Source organism: Anopheles coluzzii, chromosome 3, assembly GCF_943734685.1.
Source record: "Anopheles coluzzii chromosome 3, AcolN3, whole genome shotgun sequence".
NCBI classification, from domain to species: Eukaryota; Metazoa; Arthropoda; class Insecta; order Diptera; family Culicidae; genus Anopheles; species Anopheles coluzzii.
This window is the reverse complement of record NC_064671.1, coordinates 59631781-59650157: the sequence shown is the minus strand read 5'-3', so window position 1 is coordinate 59650157 and position 18377 is coordinate 59631781. Positions and strand designations below refer to the sequence as shown.

The 18377-nt window shown below is 41.7% G+C and overlaps 1 protein-coding gene across 1 annotated transcript in view; it reads right to left on the bottom strand.

Moving 5' to 3' along the window:
• The window catches only part of LOC120959178 (serum response factor homolog), a 121753-nt gene extending 105959 nt beyond the window's left edge, over positions 1-15794 (bottom strand). Inside the window, exons 1-2 of the mRNA XM_040382382.2 lie at positions 15562-15794; positions 13374-15300 (exon numbers count right to left, since the gene is read on the bottom strand). Coding sequence (XP_040238316.2) covers positions 13374-13904 — 531 coding nt within the window. The 5' untranslated portion in view covers positions 13905-15300; positions 15562-15794. The remainder of the gene's footprint in view (positions 1-13373; positions 15301-15561) is intronic.
• Between the last annotated feature and the right edge of the window lie 2583 nt (positions 15795-18377).

Sequence of the window (18377 nt, the reverse complement as noted above, 5' to 3'; positions counted from 1 at the left end):
TCATTAAATCTAGTGCGCTTGACGAACTGCTAAACCCCCATTTCCTCGCAAACGAGTCGAACGAAGTAAAAGGTAAGGTAAAAAAGACAGGTTGCTTCGATAAACATTCACAAAACGCGTTGTCCAATCGTCGGTCTCGGTGGAAGTCGTCCACCCCCGAAAGTTTGTATGTAAATATGTTTGCTCTGGATGGCACCTTGCCGCACACCATGGCTTCTGGCAAGGTAGAAATCTCCTCAGGACAAAAAAGCTGCAAATCATCGTTTCTTAAGCCGCCCGTAGTCTTAGCGTCTGACATAGGAGGGTGCCGATAGTGGGCACTGCCCAAACCTTAAATACGGGTGTTTCGGGCTGAGAAATATTAGTAATAGTAAAAGCATTTCCCCCCTCACCATACTCAGATTCCGCTCTAAACGATCGTTTCATAACAACGGCATGCGAAAGAATGCTTTCCTACGTGTCAAATGATTAATGGTGCGAACCACCTTAACACTGTCTGAGAGATTTGGTCTATGGACGGAAGAAAGAGATAGCAATAGATAGAGAGATGATATCCCGGTACATTGGGTCGTATGCCATCGAATCCTTTGTGAGTGTAGCATATAAGCACCAAAACCCTCCCGCGAGTGGGTCAGGTGTACAAGAAGCTGGTGAAACTACACTTTGCACAATCATCCCGTCTAAAATGCAGCGTGTGATCCGCGGGCGTTTCGATCAGACGTTCCTTTAGCATAAGATAGGAGTGGACGATAAAATGACAACCATGAAACGGCAGCGACAGATCTTTTGCATGACACCTGTTCACCAGGCCGGGACCGTTAACGCTACCAAATTTGCAACCGTCACCTTCCTGAATTGATAAAACACATTCCAATCAGTCGGCTCGTGTGATTTGAACATTTCACATTTAAATTAATCACCCATTTCAACATGAGGTTATCGCAAACAAAAAAAAGACTGCTTGTTTCGATTGCATTTGGAATCCGCTCATTTCGACTACCATAGTGATTCAGGAGTGAAAAAAATAAAAAAATAAAATAAAATTTTCTTCCATTTCTAAAAAAAGATGGATTTTACTAAGGGTGGTATTTTAGCATATATGTATATAATTATAGTAACACTATAGGCACACATAGATTACCATAGTTAGAAGCAAGATGACGAAGCTGTGAAGTATTTGACAGAGCAATACAAACGCGTCTCACTGCCTGCTCGAACTCGTTATTCCCGGAGGAATAACGTAGCCTGTCGAGCACTGGTTCTTCCTCTGTACATTTAACTATCACCCAGTACGGTTCGATTAATAAAGTGTGTTTGAAATAAATAAATCATAATTATATATAAACATGCTTGAGGCAGGATTGATATAATTCCTAGCCTTAAAGTATTTAAGCAGAAGTTTTCATTAATTGACTTGTTATGACTCTAGGATATTCTTAAAATTCGTAAAGTTTTTTTAACATACTGGATCCTGGTTTCTTTTTATTCTATCAGTAAAAGGATAATAGGGCCGGTCTGGTGGTACAGTCGTCAACTCGTACGACGTAACAACATGCCCGTCATCGGTTCAAGTCCCGAATAGACCGTGCCCCCATACGTAGGACTGTCTATCCTGCTATTGTAATAATAAGTCACGGAAAGCCAAGCTCACTTCACTAGTGGGTACAGGCAGGCCTTGACCGACAGTGGTAGTTGTGCCAAAGAAGAAGAAAAGGATAATAATTCAAAATAGTAAAATATTATCTCCTGCAAGTTTCTTATTAAACTATTTTTCAAGTCAAAACTAATGTTTCTACATTTACTCAGTACAATCCGATTAAAATGAATTGATTGAATCAATTGTTGCACTGGGAATGGAATAAATATATGTTATAGCTATGCCAATCCGAATGCTCTAAGCCGCCTATTATTTATCGTTAACTTTAGTGTCGCACCTCTGCCGGGGTAGATGTGATACGAGTATACAGCAGATAAGAAGATTTAATCTACATGTTCTTAATATGTTTTAAACAAGAAGTATGATGTTGAGTCATTCCATTTGGTAAAACAGAAGGTTTGCACGTTTGGCTGAAACTCAAGCGATATTTAGCAATCATTTGCGAAAGACCACAACCATAAGAACCCAATTAGTTTAAATTCATTTTATTTTTCTCAACCACTTATACTTTTGAGACAATTTTAACCCACGCATAAAAGTATTTAACTGAATACGATGCGATACGAAGCTAAAGAATTCGATCGTAGCCCGACGAAACAATGATTAACAGACAGTTTCCCGGTTTCCCTTACGTATCTTAGGCTGCGAAAAAGAGTAGCGATTCATTTCTGCTGTCGTTTTTAGCTCGAGCTGCGTGCGTGCAACATTGTGGCCAAAAAACGATGTAATGATTTTTTTCGTTTTTCATTCGCATTTCCTACACTCACACTTTCTGCAGACTGTCATCGCAAGATACATCAGTGGCACCAAGCCAACAGTCTTTCTCCTTCCTCGTGATCCTCTCTGGTCGAGCTTCACCACACTCACAAATACTAGTGTCAGAGTCGATTGAATAGCGAAGGTGGTTGCCATTTTGAAACGCGTCTCCAATCTCCAATATCTCAAAAAGACGACTTCACTGAAGATAGCGCCCGGGATTGCGCCGACCGTCCACATGGCGTGGGCAGCCTTTGAACGTATGTATGTGAGAGTCGAAATCCAAATTGCTGCCCATGCAAATGTCGTAGTGCACAAGGGGACGACACGGCACATCCGTAAAAACTCCCTACACTTCAGAGTCCCAGTTTGTCAACAAAATTACGCTCCAAATAATTAAGAGTAGGGGAAGGTAGGTAAAGACGGACACTAACGACGGGTAAGATGGACACTTCTCATAAATGCATGAAAAAGGTAATTTTCGAGTAATTCAACAATGTAGAATCCAAACTGAAGGTAAAACAACACATTTGAGAACATTTTTGGCATAATATATATAAAATTGGTTAAATCCACGAACAAAACAAATTTTCAATCATGTGCACCTATGTGGATCTAATTTGACTACTGCCGATCTTAAGCTCTACAACTTGTATTGTTTATATTTCCGGAAGTTTTATTTCATGAATGGGTTGTCGTGATTATTAATGAAAAAACTGGCGAATGAACGAGGATAAAAGCAATACAAAATTTTGTTTTTTGGTGGTTTAAACATTAACACCAAAGCGGGAAAGACGGACACCTTGTTGTAGGGAAAGATGGACACCGAATTTATTGATTTTTTTTACTTCTTATATCAATTGGTGATGAATATATTTCTTCAAATATCTTAAATAAGGGTATTCCGATGCTATAAATCAATCAGTAACTAGAGAAAGTATTGAAATAAGCGAGAAATGAAACACCGGTCAAAATAGTAGCCACTCGTTATGCTATTACTCGCTCGACGCTGATGAGGCGCTTCACGAAATCCAATATCTTCTCACGACTTGGACAACTTTAAGCAATAAAAAGATGGGGCATTTATACGACATTGTTCAGGAATAGATGAGAAATTCTATGGGATTACAAAAATCAAATGTTGAATTTTGACATGGTGGAAAATGGATTAAACTATTAACAAGTCTCTTTTTAGTTAACAAGGCTTTTTGCGGAGTAATTTCCTAAAAGGAAGTTCTAGACTGTTGTTCTGTAAGCTGGAGCAACGTCAGCTGTAAGTGCGCGATATGTCAATAATGCTTTAGATGCTGCATTCTACGATATATTACAAGCGCCGATTACAATCCTTAAATTCATGGCTGAATGAATCGCCGTTGCAATAGGCCAAAAATTAGTTTATTAACGTACAAGGACGTGGAAAGCGATAGAATTTGTTAAAATACTGTAAAACTCTTCACTTTCTAACCTTTTCTACAGGTGTCCATCTTACCCTTCATGGTGTCCATCTTTCCCATATCTGGTGTCCGTCTTACCCGAACATTTCAAAACTGCACGAAAAAAACCATGTTTTTCATTCATTAAAAAAACGCAAAAATTGATGGAAACTCAAAAGCTTCAACATATTTTCTGATAAAACATGAGTGTCAGATAGTGTATGCACATTTTCATGGTCGTAGCACTTATATATCTCCAGATTTTTACCATTTCCCTTAACGTGTCCGTCTTTACCTACCTTCCCCTACAACAAATTATACGAAACTGCGACTTTGAAATTTGAACGAAAAAAAATTCTATAATTAAATATTATGTGTTGTAAAAGTAAAGTAATTAAATTGATCGAAAAATATAATACATATTTTTACCTATCAAAATCTACCTGCAGCGAAAAAGTTAATACATATGAAATTAGTTTTTGGCACCGAGTGACTTTGAGTTATCAGAAAAAAAATGTTTGGAATTTCGTTCGTAAGCTGCATTTGATTACTTATAACTTGACAGAACACCACATACATTAAAAAGAAATATCGTACGAGATAAGCATGGTAAAGCGTTGAATCTGGCATGCAATGAAATATGAAAAAAGTCGTCTAGTTGGCCCGAGCCGTGTGTTGCTTTGCGTAACACGAAGCAAAGGAAAACATTCACTCACACGCTAAAGCGTAGTGATGCACACACAACAAAACACGAAAGCGGTGAAAAACTCCCTAATACGCGAAAAACCATCCCCGGGGGCTACGAGAGACCTGTTTTCCGGCCGAGTGTCGCGTACCGATTCGGTATTTACTCTCTATATTTAGACCATTTTCGGATCGGATCAGATGCCGCGCGACCATGCCGTCCGATTACGCGTCGGAGCTGCCGAACCAATTCTTGCACACGCTCCCTGTACAGCATACGCCAACATGTATGCTTGCAGCACCACAACCCCTTCGGCACTGCCTCCAACCACCTCGTGAGAGAAGCAGCACTGAACGCACGGTGTGATATTTTAGCTGCCCGTTCAATGTTCTATGGCCCGTATGCGGAGGAGCGCTTGCGAGCGCACACTTGTTCGCATCGGGAGCAAATGTGGACCGCGTAACCTATTTTTCTTCATGCGCTCTCGTGTCACTAGAACCAAAAACAGATCTAGCAAACACCGATTAAAGCAGCTAGGGTGCATCGCACGGGATCAGGAATGGGTCTGCGGGTTTGCGGGTCGTAATGAATTGTGGTGGGTTTTCCTTGCCTCCTACATTTTCTCTACGTTACCTCCGTTTGACCCATCCTGTTTTTCTTGCCCAGCTCGAAAAAGCAAATGATGAATTCTTGTGTTTATTTTGAAAATGGGTTCGAAATTTAGTGTGCCTAGCTGGTTGTTTAAGCCGGGACGGAGTTTTTCTAAGCTCTTCGTCTAATCGAAGCGTATGCGGAAGCATACTGTATAGTAGAACAAGCAGTCGCACGAATACGTACTAATTGTTTTGTGCCAAAAATTCACAACTACGGACAGAATATTCGATACTTGATGTGCGGAATAGAAATGCAGCGGAATATCACGTTAGGCTAAAACTATTAAATACAACATTGGCTGCTTATTAAAATTATGTGAGAAATTTGCAGCGTATTTATTTCTAATGTATTTACTAATTTCTATGTAATGAAGGAACATTTATATCAAACATTGATTAATAATAAAAACTCAAAAGATAGTTTTTTTAAATTCCACTCTTAACAAAACATACATGTATATAAAGTGTAAGAATGTATTATTGAAAAAATCTGAAAAATGCGAATGTCTAATAAGAGTACGTGGCTTATTGAAGGACACGTTTAAACAAATCATACAGTAATTAGCTTGCTAATGCCGACCACCCTTTTCCACAAAATTGAACAGACTACTGACTCGATGAAATTGCATAAAACATCAATCTATCTGTAATCTGCTTATGACTCAGCTACGGCACAAGAAAAGAAATAAAACGACGTAGAAAAACATCGTCATACGAGAACCGCACGAACACGATAGTTCGGCTATCTCCTTTCTCCCACTAATCAATCTTCTGCAATTAGTTTCTTTTTTTCTCTATCGTTCGAAAAAAAAACAAGTGAACTGTACGACAAGACAATGGCTTGACGAAATTTTTAAAAATGGATTTAAAAAACGCCGTAAGCAACGAACCAATCACGTTATCTACGGCTTGCTAGAACTCATCAACAAAAACTCAAACATTCCTGCAAGCTACAGCTAACAAAAAAACATGAACAGTTTTTGCTAAATGGCTAACTGTCTTGTCATAAAAAAAATCTACGTGAAATGAAAAATTAAGTCCCTTCATCCCTGCCGATAAGCGTAGCAGGCGAGGGAAACCCCATTCCCCCATTCTGAATGATTTATCTCAACGAGCGCCACCGCTCAGCTTGTTTTTAGCCACATTCCTACAAGAGCCTTCCAAAGGATCGCTGTCCGCAGTAACCAATGCGAGTAGGGGCCACGAATGGGCTTCGAAGCGCGTGCGCCAAATCGCGTAAGCGTTCAAAGATTTCGATCGTCCCGATAAAAAGAGCTCGTTGACTCCTCGTTAAGTTCATTTTCTACGCCTTTAATTACGAAGAAAAGAAGTTGATAAACTCCTAAGATCCGCTACGCAAGCGCTGCGCAAGGTGCGAATGCCATCGCAGCCCAAAATCCAGGAGGTCTTTCTTCCAGGATCGGGATCAAAGCAAACGCTACTCGAGAGTTAATGACTTCTTCACAACACTAAACGAACAGCAACGCCACCAGTACCATGAGCTCACTGAAGAAGCGAAAGCAAAATCGATCGACCCAACGATCGATAGCTGTTTCTCTTCTGCTTTCCTCGTCTTATGCTTCTATGATTTTATCTCTTTCTTTACCGCTTCATAACATGATCGTCATCTGCTCATATGAGCTCCTAGCTCATCGAGATCGATGCGATATGATGATGATGGTGATAATGATGATGCTGCTGATTATTAAGTTCAGCGCCGTAGAAGCTCAACGATCAAAACATTTAACTTAACTCATTCATCGGACATTATTGAGGCAATATGTACAGAGGGTGGGACCATTTCCAAACGATAAGAAATATCCATCCTTATCCCCACGAATTACACTCCCCCCGAGAAAGTACACACCATCACAAACATACGTGCCTACAACCGACACCTCTCACCAGAAGCAAACGCACAATGGGTTTACAATTTAAAAGTAATTTAAGAAACAAGACCACATCGTCGTCATCGCCGTCGCATTTTTCTTTGCGCCTTTTCCGAGTCCAAACGAAACGACGTGGAACGAATCGCTGGAACGACCACCGTTACCGACGTTTGCTGACGGCTTTTAGATTTATGAGTGCCCCGTTAGTCTCACTGTACTGCGACGAAGGGAAAGAAGGCGTAGCAGATGGCAAGAAGCCTTCTTAGATACAACAAGATCCTCAGATGTTAATGTACCAAGTGTGGCTACTCCACCAAAGACCATCTAATTGAAAAAGTGTTAATTATGTGATAGACGACCCTAGGTCGGCACTTCGCGATAGACTCCGCATTACGTAGCGACGCCAACGGTAAGGGTTATGGATAGATTAAAACACACCGACCAGACGCATAAACACATATAGCAAAAGCTTGTGTTTCATCGAGCGGGTGAACGATAACTGTGATAGTCACGTCCTCATGGTATCAACATTCTGCTCATGAAATACGAATGCTAATACCTGTGGCTGTGTGTAGGCTAGTCGTGATGCGATATCACAAGACTTATCATACGACCCGTGCTGGAGAGCGCTTGAAGCTGTGCACCTTAGTCGATTGCTGATAGCCACCACTGCGCGCACACTGGGATAGTTCGAGCGGCGGCTTTATCTAATCTCCAAGCAACTCCACGCTTTCGGACTTTAACGGTTGCGCTTGACGATAGCGCCGGACTGAATTGTGTGTCGCTGAATGCCGCTCCGCGTATACTGGGATAGAAAAAAATCAACAACACCAACGAACCATCTGGTCTGTTCGCATACGAATGATTCATTGAATTTAGTCGCTAGTTCCGCTTTGGAGAAATCTTCTAAAGAATGTACATACACCAATGGATGCCAAACTAGCATTAGAGGTCAAGTCCAGCGTGCCGACTGAATCGAAAAACTGCATCCTGGTAAAACGATTCAAGTACGCACAGGTTTCGGCTGAAAGACATCGAAAGGCATACCGGCGACAGGCTTCCAGCATATCGTGCCCCGCAGCTTACCAGCAAACGTTGCTGGTCGTCGTTCCTGTTCCTATGGTCTACCTTCAAATTCCAAACGCTTTGCGATTTGTACAGTTCACTGTGCTGTACACAAAACATCTGCGCACTAACAAATGCCCCTCACAAGCCCAAATGGATGAGAAATGCCCCAGAGGAGCTCGAACCGACCCCAAAACGTTTTGTTAGGTCAGCCCACTGCCGGATACAACTGTTCCCGTTGGGTGGCCTTTTCTGTACTTTTCGCGCAAATTCCGAAATTTCACCTTCGCACAACTAAATGTTTTCAGCAAGTTCTAATGAATTTTCCGAACACTTTGTAGCATTTTCCGCTCTACAACCTGCATACACGACGAAGATGTAACATGTGCCGTGCAGATTTCCGCACACCATTGCTCCGATTGCTACATCGGAACGTTAGTCGCCTCGCACCTCTCTCGCTCTCGCTACACTTTTCTCTCCTTTTCTAGCACCATACTCACTCTACATCCCATTCAGCAGTTACACAAAAATACATCCCTCTCCGACCAGCGGATGCCCTTTCGCCGAATCTCCCTTTCGCTTTGCCACTGTTCGCTTTCGCCATGGTTTCGGTTGATCGAACACTGTATATCGTCGTCGTTATGGTCCCCCCACCAAGAAGTTAGAAATTGTTCACAGTGCCACCTCCAAATAACCGCAACCCCATACTGCGTAAGGTTCTACCAATCAAGGGTACGACCATCTGGAGCATTCATTCATAACACAAATCGTCTAGTGTGGATGATGAAATCATTTGAAAACCTACTTCTTCGTGTTCGCTTTTACCACTAGATACCTATCCAAATATCAGTGCTCACAATAGCGTCCGCAAGCTTATAAACATTTAATGAAACATTATTCGCTGTGTTTATGCAAGTATACAAATCCTGTGCAGGAATACAGGTTCATCCATTCTACACAGCAGCTGACGCAAATGTTTAGTTATTGTGTTATTGTGTAGTGCCCCAAAACTTAATTGAAACCAAACAAAAACTAAGGAAATCTCCGCTTCAGCATCCGCTGCACAGATTATCCGCACACGGATATTAAGCCATATTTTTACAGCGCGCAGTAAAGTTCGCGAATTCATTGACAACGCCACAGGGTTTAAGCCACAGACTCATTAAAAAGACATTCTTCCTGTGTATCAGGACAGGAAATGTGCCGTAAAGTGATATTGTTGATGCTGGGTATTACCACTCTGAGACGTGGAGAAAGAAAGCGCCTATTAATTGATTGTATCATAATCAGAACGCTTGGAAAACGCATTGATCTCGCTACGTACAAAACCCTGAGTTTGGTGTTCAGTGCTGCTTGGTCGCTGATTACTACCAACCGTTCATGAAATTTTTTTGCACCTATAGTGTGACATTTGCAACGCTTCTGTACCATGCCATTTTCTCCTCGGGCTATCATGGTTTAGTGCGGTGCAGGTCAACCAGTCACGACAATGCCCGTCGGCAACACGTCTTTACCGCAAAGCCTAAAAAAACGCGTTTGCTTAAAATTAAGCCATCCCACAGGACTTTAACACTTTTCGCATAAGTGCCACTGATCACGCAAACACGCACAACGATGGACGAGCACGGATCCGGTTTTCCCGGGAAGAGGTTAACACAAACGATCCTTTTGGTCGAGCCGTAAAGTTTACGCTTAATTTCACGCCAAAGCTTTCTGCGTAACCAGCGAGCGCGTAAACATCAAATTACAATCATACAATTAGCTCACGCACGCACTCAAACACACACATGTACACTTCATTGACTGGCGAAACCAAAGATCCCGAACAAGTTAAAATAGGGCCAGGGATTAAACGGATACATTAGTATCGGACAAAAACTCGCATTACATCACCCACGATGCTACGAGGATCTCAGAAGTTGCGGGAAGGATAACTCCTCCACCAGTATATCCTGAGCTATCTATCGTACGTTAACGGCGAGCATCTCAGGCGATATCCATTCACATCCCGAGGCAATATCACAGTAACTTTAAACCCTACCTTCCTGATAACACGTTTTTTACGAGCCCGATAATGATGGCGATGATAAAAGTTGATGGTTAAAGATTAATTAAATTATAGCATTGGAAGGATGCCTCGTAACACATCAAACGAGAAGCGATGAAATCTTCGTACAAAAATAAAGGAAACCTGCAATCTGACTTGCCTACCACACCAAAATCTTTGCCACGTCCTGCAGTCAGTTGCAGTGCCTTTTTATTAGCCTGGGACGGACTGCAAAAGTAAAACGTCTCCAAAAATGCACCGTCAGCATGCAACGACCTCAGGCGTTCGGCTACACTTCAAAGTAGCTGCAGTGTTCCGGAACTGCAAGTGTTCAAAGGTGAAGCACCAACAGACAAATGGCAAGAGCCTGCAGCCCGGTATTCTGTACGAGTGGAAGAGGAGATCTGTTTTACTAGGTGTTGTTTACAGGATCATGTTGACTTGTGTTTCTTACCAGCGACGGGTCGACAACGTGCGTTCGATGACACGGGACAGGCCACATCAAAATGTGCGAAAAAATAATTGAATGTTACCGTCACCACCATCGAAAGGTGCATTTCTCCCGAAACTGCTAACGATGCGCCGTTGCTTTAAACACACAACAAAAAACCTATACACAGGTTCAGGGTACCTCAGCTGCAATAAATTTTAAACATCTACGTCGGGTCCCCAATAAGGATGTTATGTGAGTGTTTTTTTTTTCTTCTCTTGCCTCCTTCGCTCGTATATGATGGTAATTATTTAGTTGTATTTTTTCTTTACTTGTCAAAATCTCTGCCCCCAATAAACGCCCCTTTAGCTAGCTTGACACAAGATCAAGAAGATATATTCAAACATTTCTCGATAGGCCGAGATGATGGCCTTCATCACACAGTTCTCGGAACGGCATCTCGAACCAGGTTCCGTCTCGCAAAAATTAATGAACACATTTTATTGGTGTTTTATTTATTTATTAATCTCCCGCTTATGATGGGCTACGCACGAGTGAGGGTGATGCTCAGATCGTTCAACTCCTTTCTATACCCGTGCCGAAGCTTCCTTCCTATGTGCCACGCCAAAAAAGAAACCACCATATCGGGCAGGGGAGCTCCAAAAATATACATGTTTCGGAAAAAAGAGAAAGGGTGAATAATTGGCCATTCGACAATTACGAGCGCACATACGAGTGTCTCTCTCGTCTAATGGTGGTGGTCCTACACGGTCGCAAAATCGAGGCTTAATTTTCGGTTTAAGCTGTATTTCGATAAAAATGAATCTTTTTTCATATCAAAGGACAGCAAACAAACAAACAAAAATGTTGCTGATCGTACTGCCACCGTTTGAGGTACCGTGTGTGTAGCTGTGTGAGTCGTTAATTATCGGGAACACTTCGGCACAAGGATCAGTGTGCTGCGGACCACGTGCGACAGGAGACAAGAGAGTAATTATTTTATTATTAACAAGATCGGAGCAGTTTCGGACTTTTTACGACATTCCCTGCACTAAATGCTGCAGCGCAAGCCAAGGAGAAAAATCGAGTGTAACTGCCACCACTCTTTAGGATGTCTGTTCTTCGATAAATGAAAAAAAAAACGAATCAGTCCCAACAGACTTGCCGCGCCCTCATCGTATAAAATAAGGAATAAAAAGAAGAAAAAAACATCATCAAAAACTATCTGAAAGGTGCGAGAAGATGTGTTTTGGCAAATTTCACATTTTCTGCATTTAGGCACGTAACACGATCGTCACCTTAAGATCTACTCTCTTCTGTCCTACCCATTGGAAGAACGAAAGAACGTCCGATGACAATTTTATTAAGCTGGTGTGATTGTTTTTGGATCAACCGGTTGAAATATAACTAGTACTTGATTTGTTTCGACAATTGCCAGAGTTTATGACTCTCGATGACTATCAAAAGGAAAGCATTATTGATTCTAGCAAATATTTTTTTCAAAACATTAACATTCTAAAGAATGTTAATTTATCCACAAACAGAATAAAAAATCCAGCAAATAAATTTAAATTATTACAACATTGCTAATAATATACATCCAAATGCCGAGAACTGTCACTTTTCGAAATTTTCATATCTTATCCTTACAATGCATATTCCGACATATTTCATTATTACACATTAACGATCGTTTAATATTCTTGCCATTTACTAAATAGTTGGACCTATCGTTAAAAAACAAATCAGTTATTCCGTTACCCACGACCCATTTATATTTCTACTTATATGGTATTGAACAGAGAGTTCGCTGATTACGTCTGGTAAGAGATAAGAAAATCGATAAGATAATCCAAATTGACAGTACTTTAACCTGCATTAGTTATGTGCTAATGATACCACAACGGTTCGCATTATATTTCACTCAAATAGAAAACAAAATGCGAAAGAATTCATACGATTTTCCTCTAGAATTTAATAATTGATTCCATTTGTTTAACTCAATCAATTATATTGAAATGATTTAGAGTTTTGTTTTTCGTTTTAAACTATTCTAACGTGTTTGAAATTTATAGGCTTGTTGGCGCGCTTGTCATCTACCAAGAAACGGTCCGTATATAGGTGGAATTCATCCAACATTCTAAATCAGGGCTTCCATCCAACACACCGGTGGGTGATCGGTAAAAAAAAGCTCGCAATCCGCGAGTAGCTTTAGTAATGTGACTTTTGATAATAATAACGCAAATAAAGGAGAATAATAACACTAGTTAAATAGAGCATTGCGGCTCTTAATAAAGCCAGCAGATGCAAAATAAATAGAAATGATTTAGTTTCAGGAAACTTTGGAACTACTACATGAATAATTAATTCATGAGGCAGCATTCAAAGAAAAAAAAAGTTGTCGATTAAGTATAACATTTAAGTATCCATGAAACATTTAGATTTTGGATTCTTATTTATTCTTAATTTATTTTAACATGCTCAGAAGAATTTTTAACCGGCTATGAGATAATTATAGACCCTTTATCACACCCCTTAAAATATCGCTTCCTACATCGGCAAGACATGTGAAGGTTTGCAATGATCATTAAGGATTTTTTTACTTTCATTTAAAAAATTGTTGAGGAATAATGTTGTAAATAAATGTTGGGTAAAATATCAAGAATTTCATACACTGCCATTCCTCCCAACTTTTTATCCCGATTCGCCCATTGTGCAGTGAGACGTCCTGATGCAAAACAATAATAAACCAACTTACCTTTTTCATGATGCCGGTCTTGCGCTTAGAAAACGTCGTGTACCGCCGTAGTTTGTTGTCGATATATTCCATCTTAATCTTAACACGGCCCTTCGTCTTCTTTCCATTGCTGGGAGGGGATTTTTTCGGCTGCAGCGAGGTGTAGCTGTCGTCCACCACCTCGGACCCGACGGTGCACCCATCGAGACCGGTCATGTTCTGCGACCCGACCATCTGTTGCCGATCGTCGTAGCAGTCCGAGTTGGTGCGCTTTATGCCGCGAGACAAGCCGCCACCACCTCCGCCACCACCTCCGCCTCCACCACCACCACCACCACCACCACCACCGCCACTACCGCACTGTGGACCATTGGCGTTCATCAAACCCGTTCCACCGTTCCCACCGCGAGACATCACCTGCCCGACCAAACCACCGCTCGGTGGGCGCGCCAGAGACACGTTCGGGTTGCCGTATATCTCTGGCGATTCGCTCATCATGCTCATACTGTAGTTCAGATTGTAGCGCGAATCGCGCCCACCGGTGGGATCCATTATTTCCCAAATTTTTGCGCCTTTTATAGTACCGGGGATCACAAAAAAAGGATGGCACGGGCGGCCGGGTACGCACAGACTTTGGTTGCTGCTGGACGAAGTAAGCGCGGGACGATTTGAGTAGCGTGGCCACAACCACAAGAACAAGAAGCGATTCACAGCACTGCAGATAGGCACGTTATTTCACTGCAGAGCGAACCCCGGAGGTACACAGACACACTCACTATACGAAAAACGCTTTTTCGCACACGGTCGGAAGTAAACCCTTGCGCGTATGTTGCCGACGTGTAAAGGGTGACGCGTTTCCCTACAAGAGCACACAAGTGGGCGCTGGCGTCACACTTAAAAATCTCGCGAATACACACGACACACTGTATCCAACTAACCTGGGCAACGAACAACGAACACCGAATTCGCAATAAGAAAAGAACTGAGTGGGGAAACCGCGATAACGAGCTTTGTGATAGACGGTGTTTCTTTCCTGCTCGCTGTCTTTCACAGCGCACAAGGGTTTTTTTTTATCGCAACGCCTACTCTTACCACTACGCTGTAGTACTTTACTTCCCGGCCCGATAACGGGTCAGATACGCGGATTTCACACGAACCGTGCCGGAATCACGGATTGATCCGGTTTCGCGAACCGCAAAACAACACGGTCTTCCGAAATCAAAACAATCAAACTTCAAAACAAACTCGCAAACGTCAACCAGGCGTTTGACAGCTGCGCTGTGGCAGTGGCGGGTGGCACAGGGTGGTTCAGATGGGGTGGATAGTTTTCGCATATGTTGATGTACGGTACAGGACGATTTTCTTTTTGGTAGATGCTCAGTTGGCAACGTTAGAGTGAAATTGTCCCTCGTCGATACAGGCAGGTACTGAATTCCCACGATGAAGATGATGATGGTCAGCAAAACCGCATTCTCCGTGTCCGCAAACAGCAACAGCTATCGCACCACAGCAAACCGGGAACATCAGCAACAGGTCAGGAACACATCAGCAAAATCAGCAGTCAAATCCCAAGGGTTCTCCGAAGCAGCCTTGGTCCAGAAGAAATCTTACAGGCGTACAGCAACAGGTGAGCATTGATTATTTGAAGAATCAAATCTGCTATTCCATAGCACTTGTTGTTTTCACTTGCGAAAAATTAACACATGCTAGACTTGATTTCCGCAGTGATGATATCACATAAACATGTTTTTTTTTTAAACTGGGATTTAGTACACAACTCTTTCTTAAATTTTCTTCGAGCTGTATTAAGCGTTGGTAGTCGATGTTTTTCTCTTCATTGCACTGTGTGTGTTTTCTGTTCTTTGAAAAAATGCCTATTTAACAAAACGATTCGCAATCTTAAAGAGTAATTTCCTTGGGTTGTTCACTTTTCGCTCGATCCTTGCACCTACAACGATGATTAAATTTTCTAATCAATTCTGACACCGACACCAAGTGAAAGAAGCGACAGGTGGTCGTACGATTTTGCACAAGCAACCGAATGTTGTCACTGTCCGCAGCGTCACGCGAGACACGAAACTGAAGTTACACTGCAGATGCGATCTCATCAGTGCGCTTGCGGCCAGGAATCTTGAACCGCAGGCAATGAATATCACTCGAAACGAACAAGAAAACAGCAACAAGTGTAACACACAAACACACAATATACCTCGATCGACAGGGCTGGCCAAAAACGCTAAACAGCCCCGGGGGATGTAGTTGTGGACGAATCCAGAAAAGACGAAACTAGTTTCGGGGGCGCCAAAACCAAAAACGATCACAAACAATCGCCCAAAACGACCAATCGTCCAACGTACACTGTCGAGCGAGACCGGGGAGCACACCACGTGGACCTGCCAACATTCGACATATGATTCGAGCTGACCACTGTCGATATAATAAAATTACGAAAATAAAATAATATCAACCCGAAGGCGCGATCGCGGCTCGTGCTCGTGCCCCGACCGATGTGTGCGTGTGGGGCCGTACGACGTTAGTGCGTATGTGTTCTTTGGTCGGCATGGGGAGCATTGCAGCGTAAGCCAAAAAAAAAAACATATGCTCGCTTTGGCGTACCTCGATTGTCGACCCATGTATTAGTGCGATCTAAAACAATCCGGCACGATCTTCGGTTCACGAGATCGGCTTCCATGTATTGTACGCACTTTGCGATGATGTGATGATGATGCTTGCTCTTTTGCACTGCTTGCGTAGTTATTGTTACTACACTCTTCGGACACTAATACAGGCACAAGTCAGCTTTCGGATTTCCCCTCTTTAGAAGACTTGCTCCCCAACTTGAGAAAAGAAAAATTTCCCCAGTTTGCGTAAAAGCACACACCCCGACAACAGCAGCCAAGCAATAGTTTACTTTACTAATGAGGTTCGTTTAAAGCACTGCACGAATAGCTTTGGGTACGCCCCGAAAACTATCATTGTCTCTGTCACACTAATAAGGTATTTGCTCTGCTTTGGCTTGATATCGCCAATAAACTCTGGTAATTAATTAAAGTATACTCCGTATAAAAGTCATCAATGCAATGTGTAAGCTTTTGTGTTACTAGTATCTATTTAATTTATCATTAGGAGTAATACTGAATGTTTGGAAAATACATAAAAAGGGCATGAACATTGAACAGCCGAACTGTATTTGTAAAACACCAGATATCTCGGTTCTACTATTAAGGATTTCAAATTCAATATAGGAACTCGAACTGCTCAAAAGCTTTTTCAATCCTACTAAAGGAACTGTAGACGATTTTGTTACGCAAAATTGAATGTAACAAGTTATAATAATGAATAAAAGTAATGTTTGGGTCGGTCAAGTCAGTTATATTCGAGATAAAGCAGAGGTGGTTCAAATGTATGTATAATTACAATATATTGCAATGCATTACAATGCATTGCTCATTCAAAGTTTATCAAAAATCAGGAGTATTCTTAACAATAAAAATCAATAACTTTCAAAAACTTCGGACAAGCGCCAACCCAGTGCTGATGTCAGATCAATGTTGATTGAAGAATAAATTTCATCTAACAAAACAAGCGAAATGTAACTTGTACGCATTTATGAAAAAAGATCGCAATCATTGGTTTCATTAGCGGTAAATACTTTCATATACTAAATTCCTCGATTTTTCAACTATGTCTCCTGCTCTGAAGTTTACCATTTACCAGCTTAATTATTAGACCTAATTATTAGTAAAAATTCATTTCACATGCTCAACTCAATCACGTTTTATTTTCCGTTAGTCCTTGTTTTTTCTTTCCGTCACGCATAAATTGGCACCGGTGATTTGATAGCCACTCAACTCCTTCTTTGATCACAAACAGTTATTTCCTGACCGGAATTGTCGGCCGTTTATCAAATCCTCTTCCCATGACATTTGGCCCCTTTGTAGGTGAACGGCCAAGATTGACTCTCGATCAAGGGTAGGAGAGGAAGCATAAGAATTGTACTTTGTAATATCCGATTCTACCGGCGGAAACTTTCAATCAATAACCACCGGTCGATCACGCAAACCACATTTCCGTCCACTGTTACCCACCCAGGCACCCGGGCCAACATGACCAGTCCCCAAGAGACACCTTCGCATTACTGTCTCTGTACCTAGAGACCCTACTCGAGGTACAGCTGGATTTGCATAAAAAATGTGGTGTTGCGCCTTTTTCTTACGATTAAAACGCTTCCACGATTCCGGCCAAACATCATGCAGACTGCTATTGGTGATTGACAAGCCGACGCCGAGCCACTCCGGCACTGAAAACAATTGGCAAAACAACAGCCCAAGCAACTGGTGGTTGTGATTAACATATGATCGATTCCCGTTGGCTGATTAAACAATTTCATTGTTTCAAAGCAAGTCGGCTAGATCTGTATGGCTTTTTTTTACAACTTGTTCATCTTTCCTTTGTGTTATACCATTCGCTTACAATTTCCGACCCGGAAGCAGTACAGAAGTAAGCTTTTACAGCCAAGTCTGCAAGAGAAATCAATTTCCCGTTCTATGTGGTCACTGTGCTGGCTTGCTTATGGCTAGCGGGTTTGATGACAGACGTGCAAATCATTATTACCTGTGTCACCGAGAATTACTCGTAAAAACAAAAACATACGAATTGGGAAGTATATTATGCAAAACAAAGCTACCGCTCCAAACGTAGAACAAACAGGAAGTGGATGGGATTGAATAGTTAAACGGCAGTGTTTGCGATTGGGATGTGTATATTCGTGCTCAATCACCCCAATATAAAGATTGAGAAAACAGCCAAATCTTCAAAAAAAAATAATCTAAAATAACAAATATCCATATTTTACAAATTACTACTTTCATAAATTATTTTAGATTTATTCCATATTTTTCCATTCTACTTTTTATGTGGTGTATTTTTCGAAAGGTGGTGTGTCTAATCGAAAGGTGGTGTGTCGTGCTAACCGTCAGACGATGATCTAACGCCTGTTGTCACAAATTAATGACGAAACCTTAG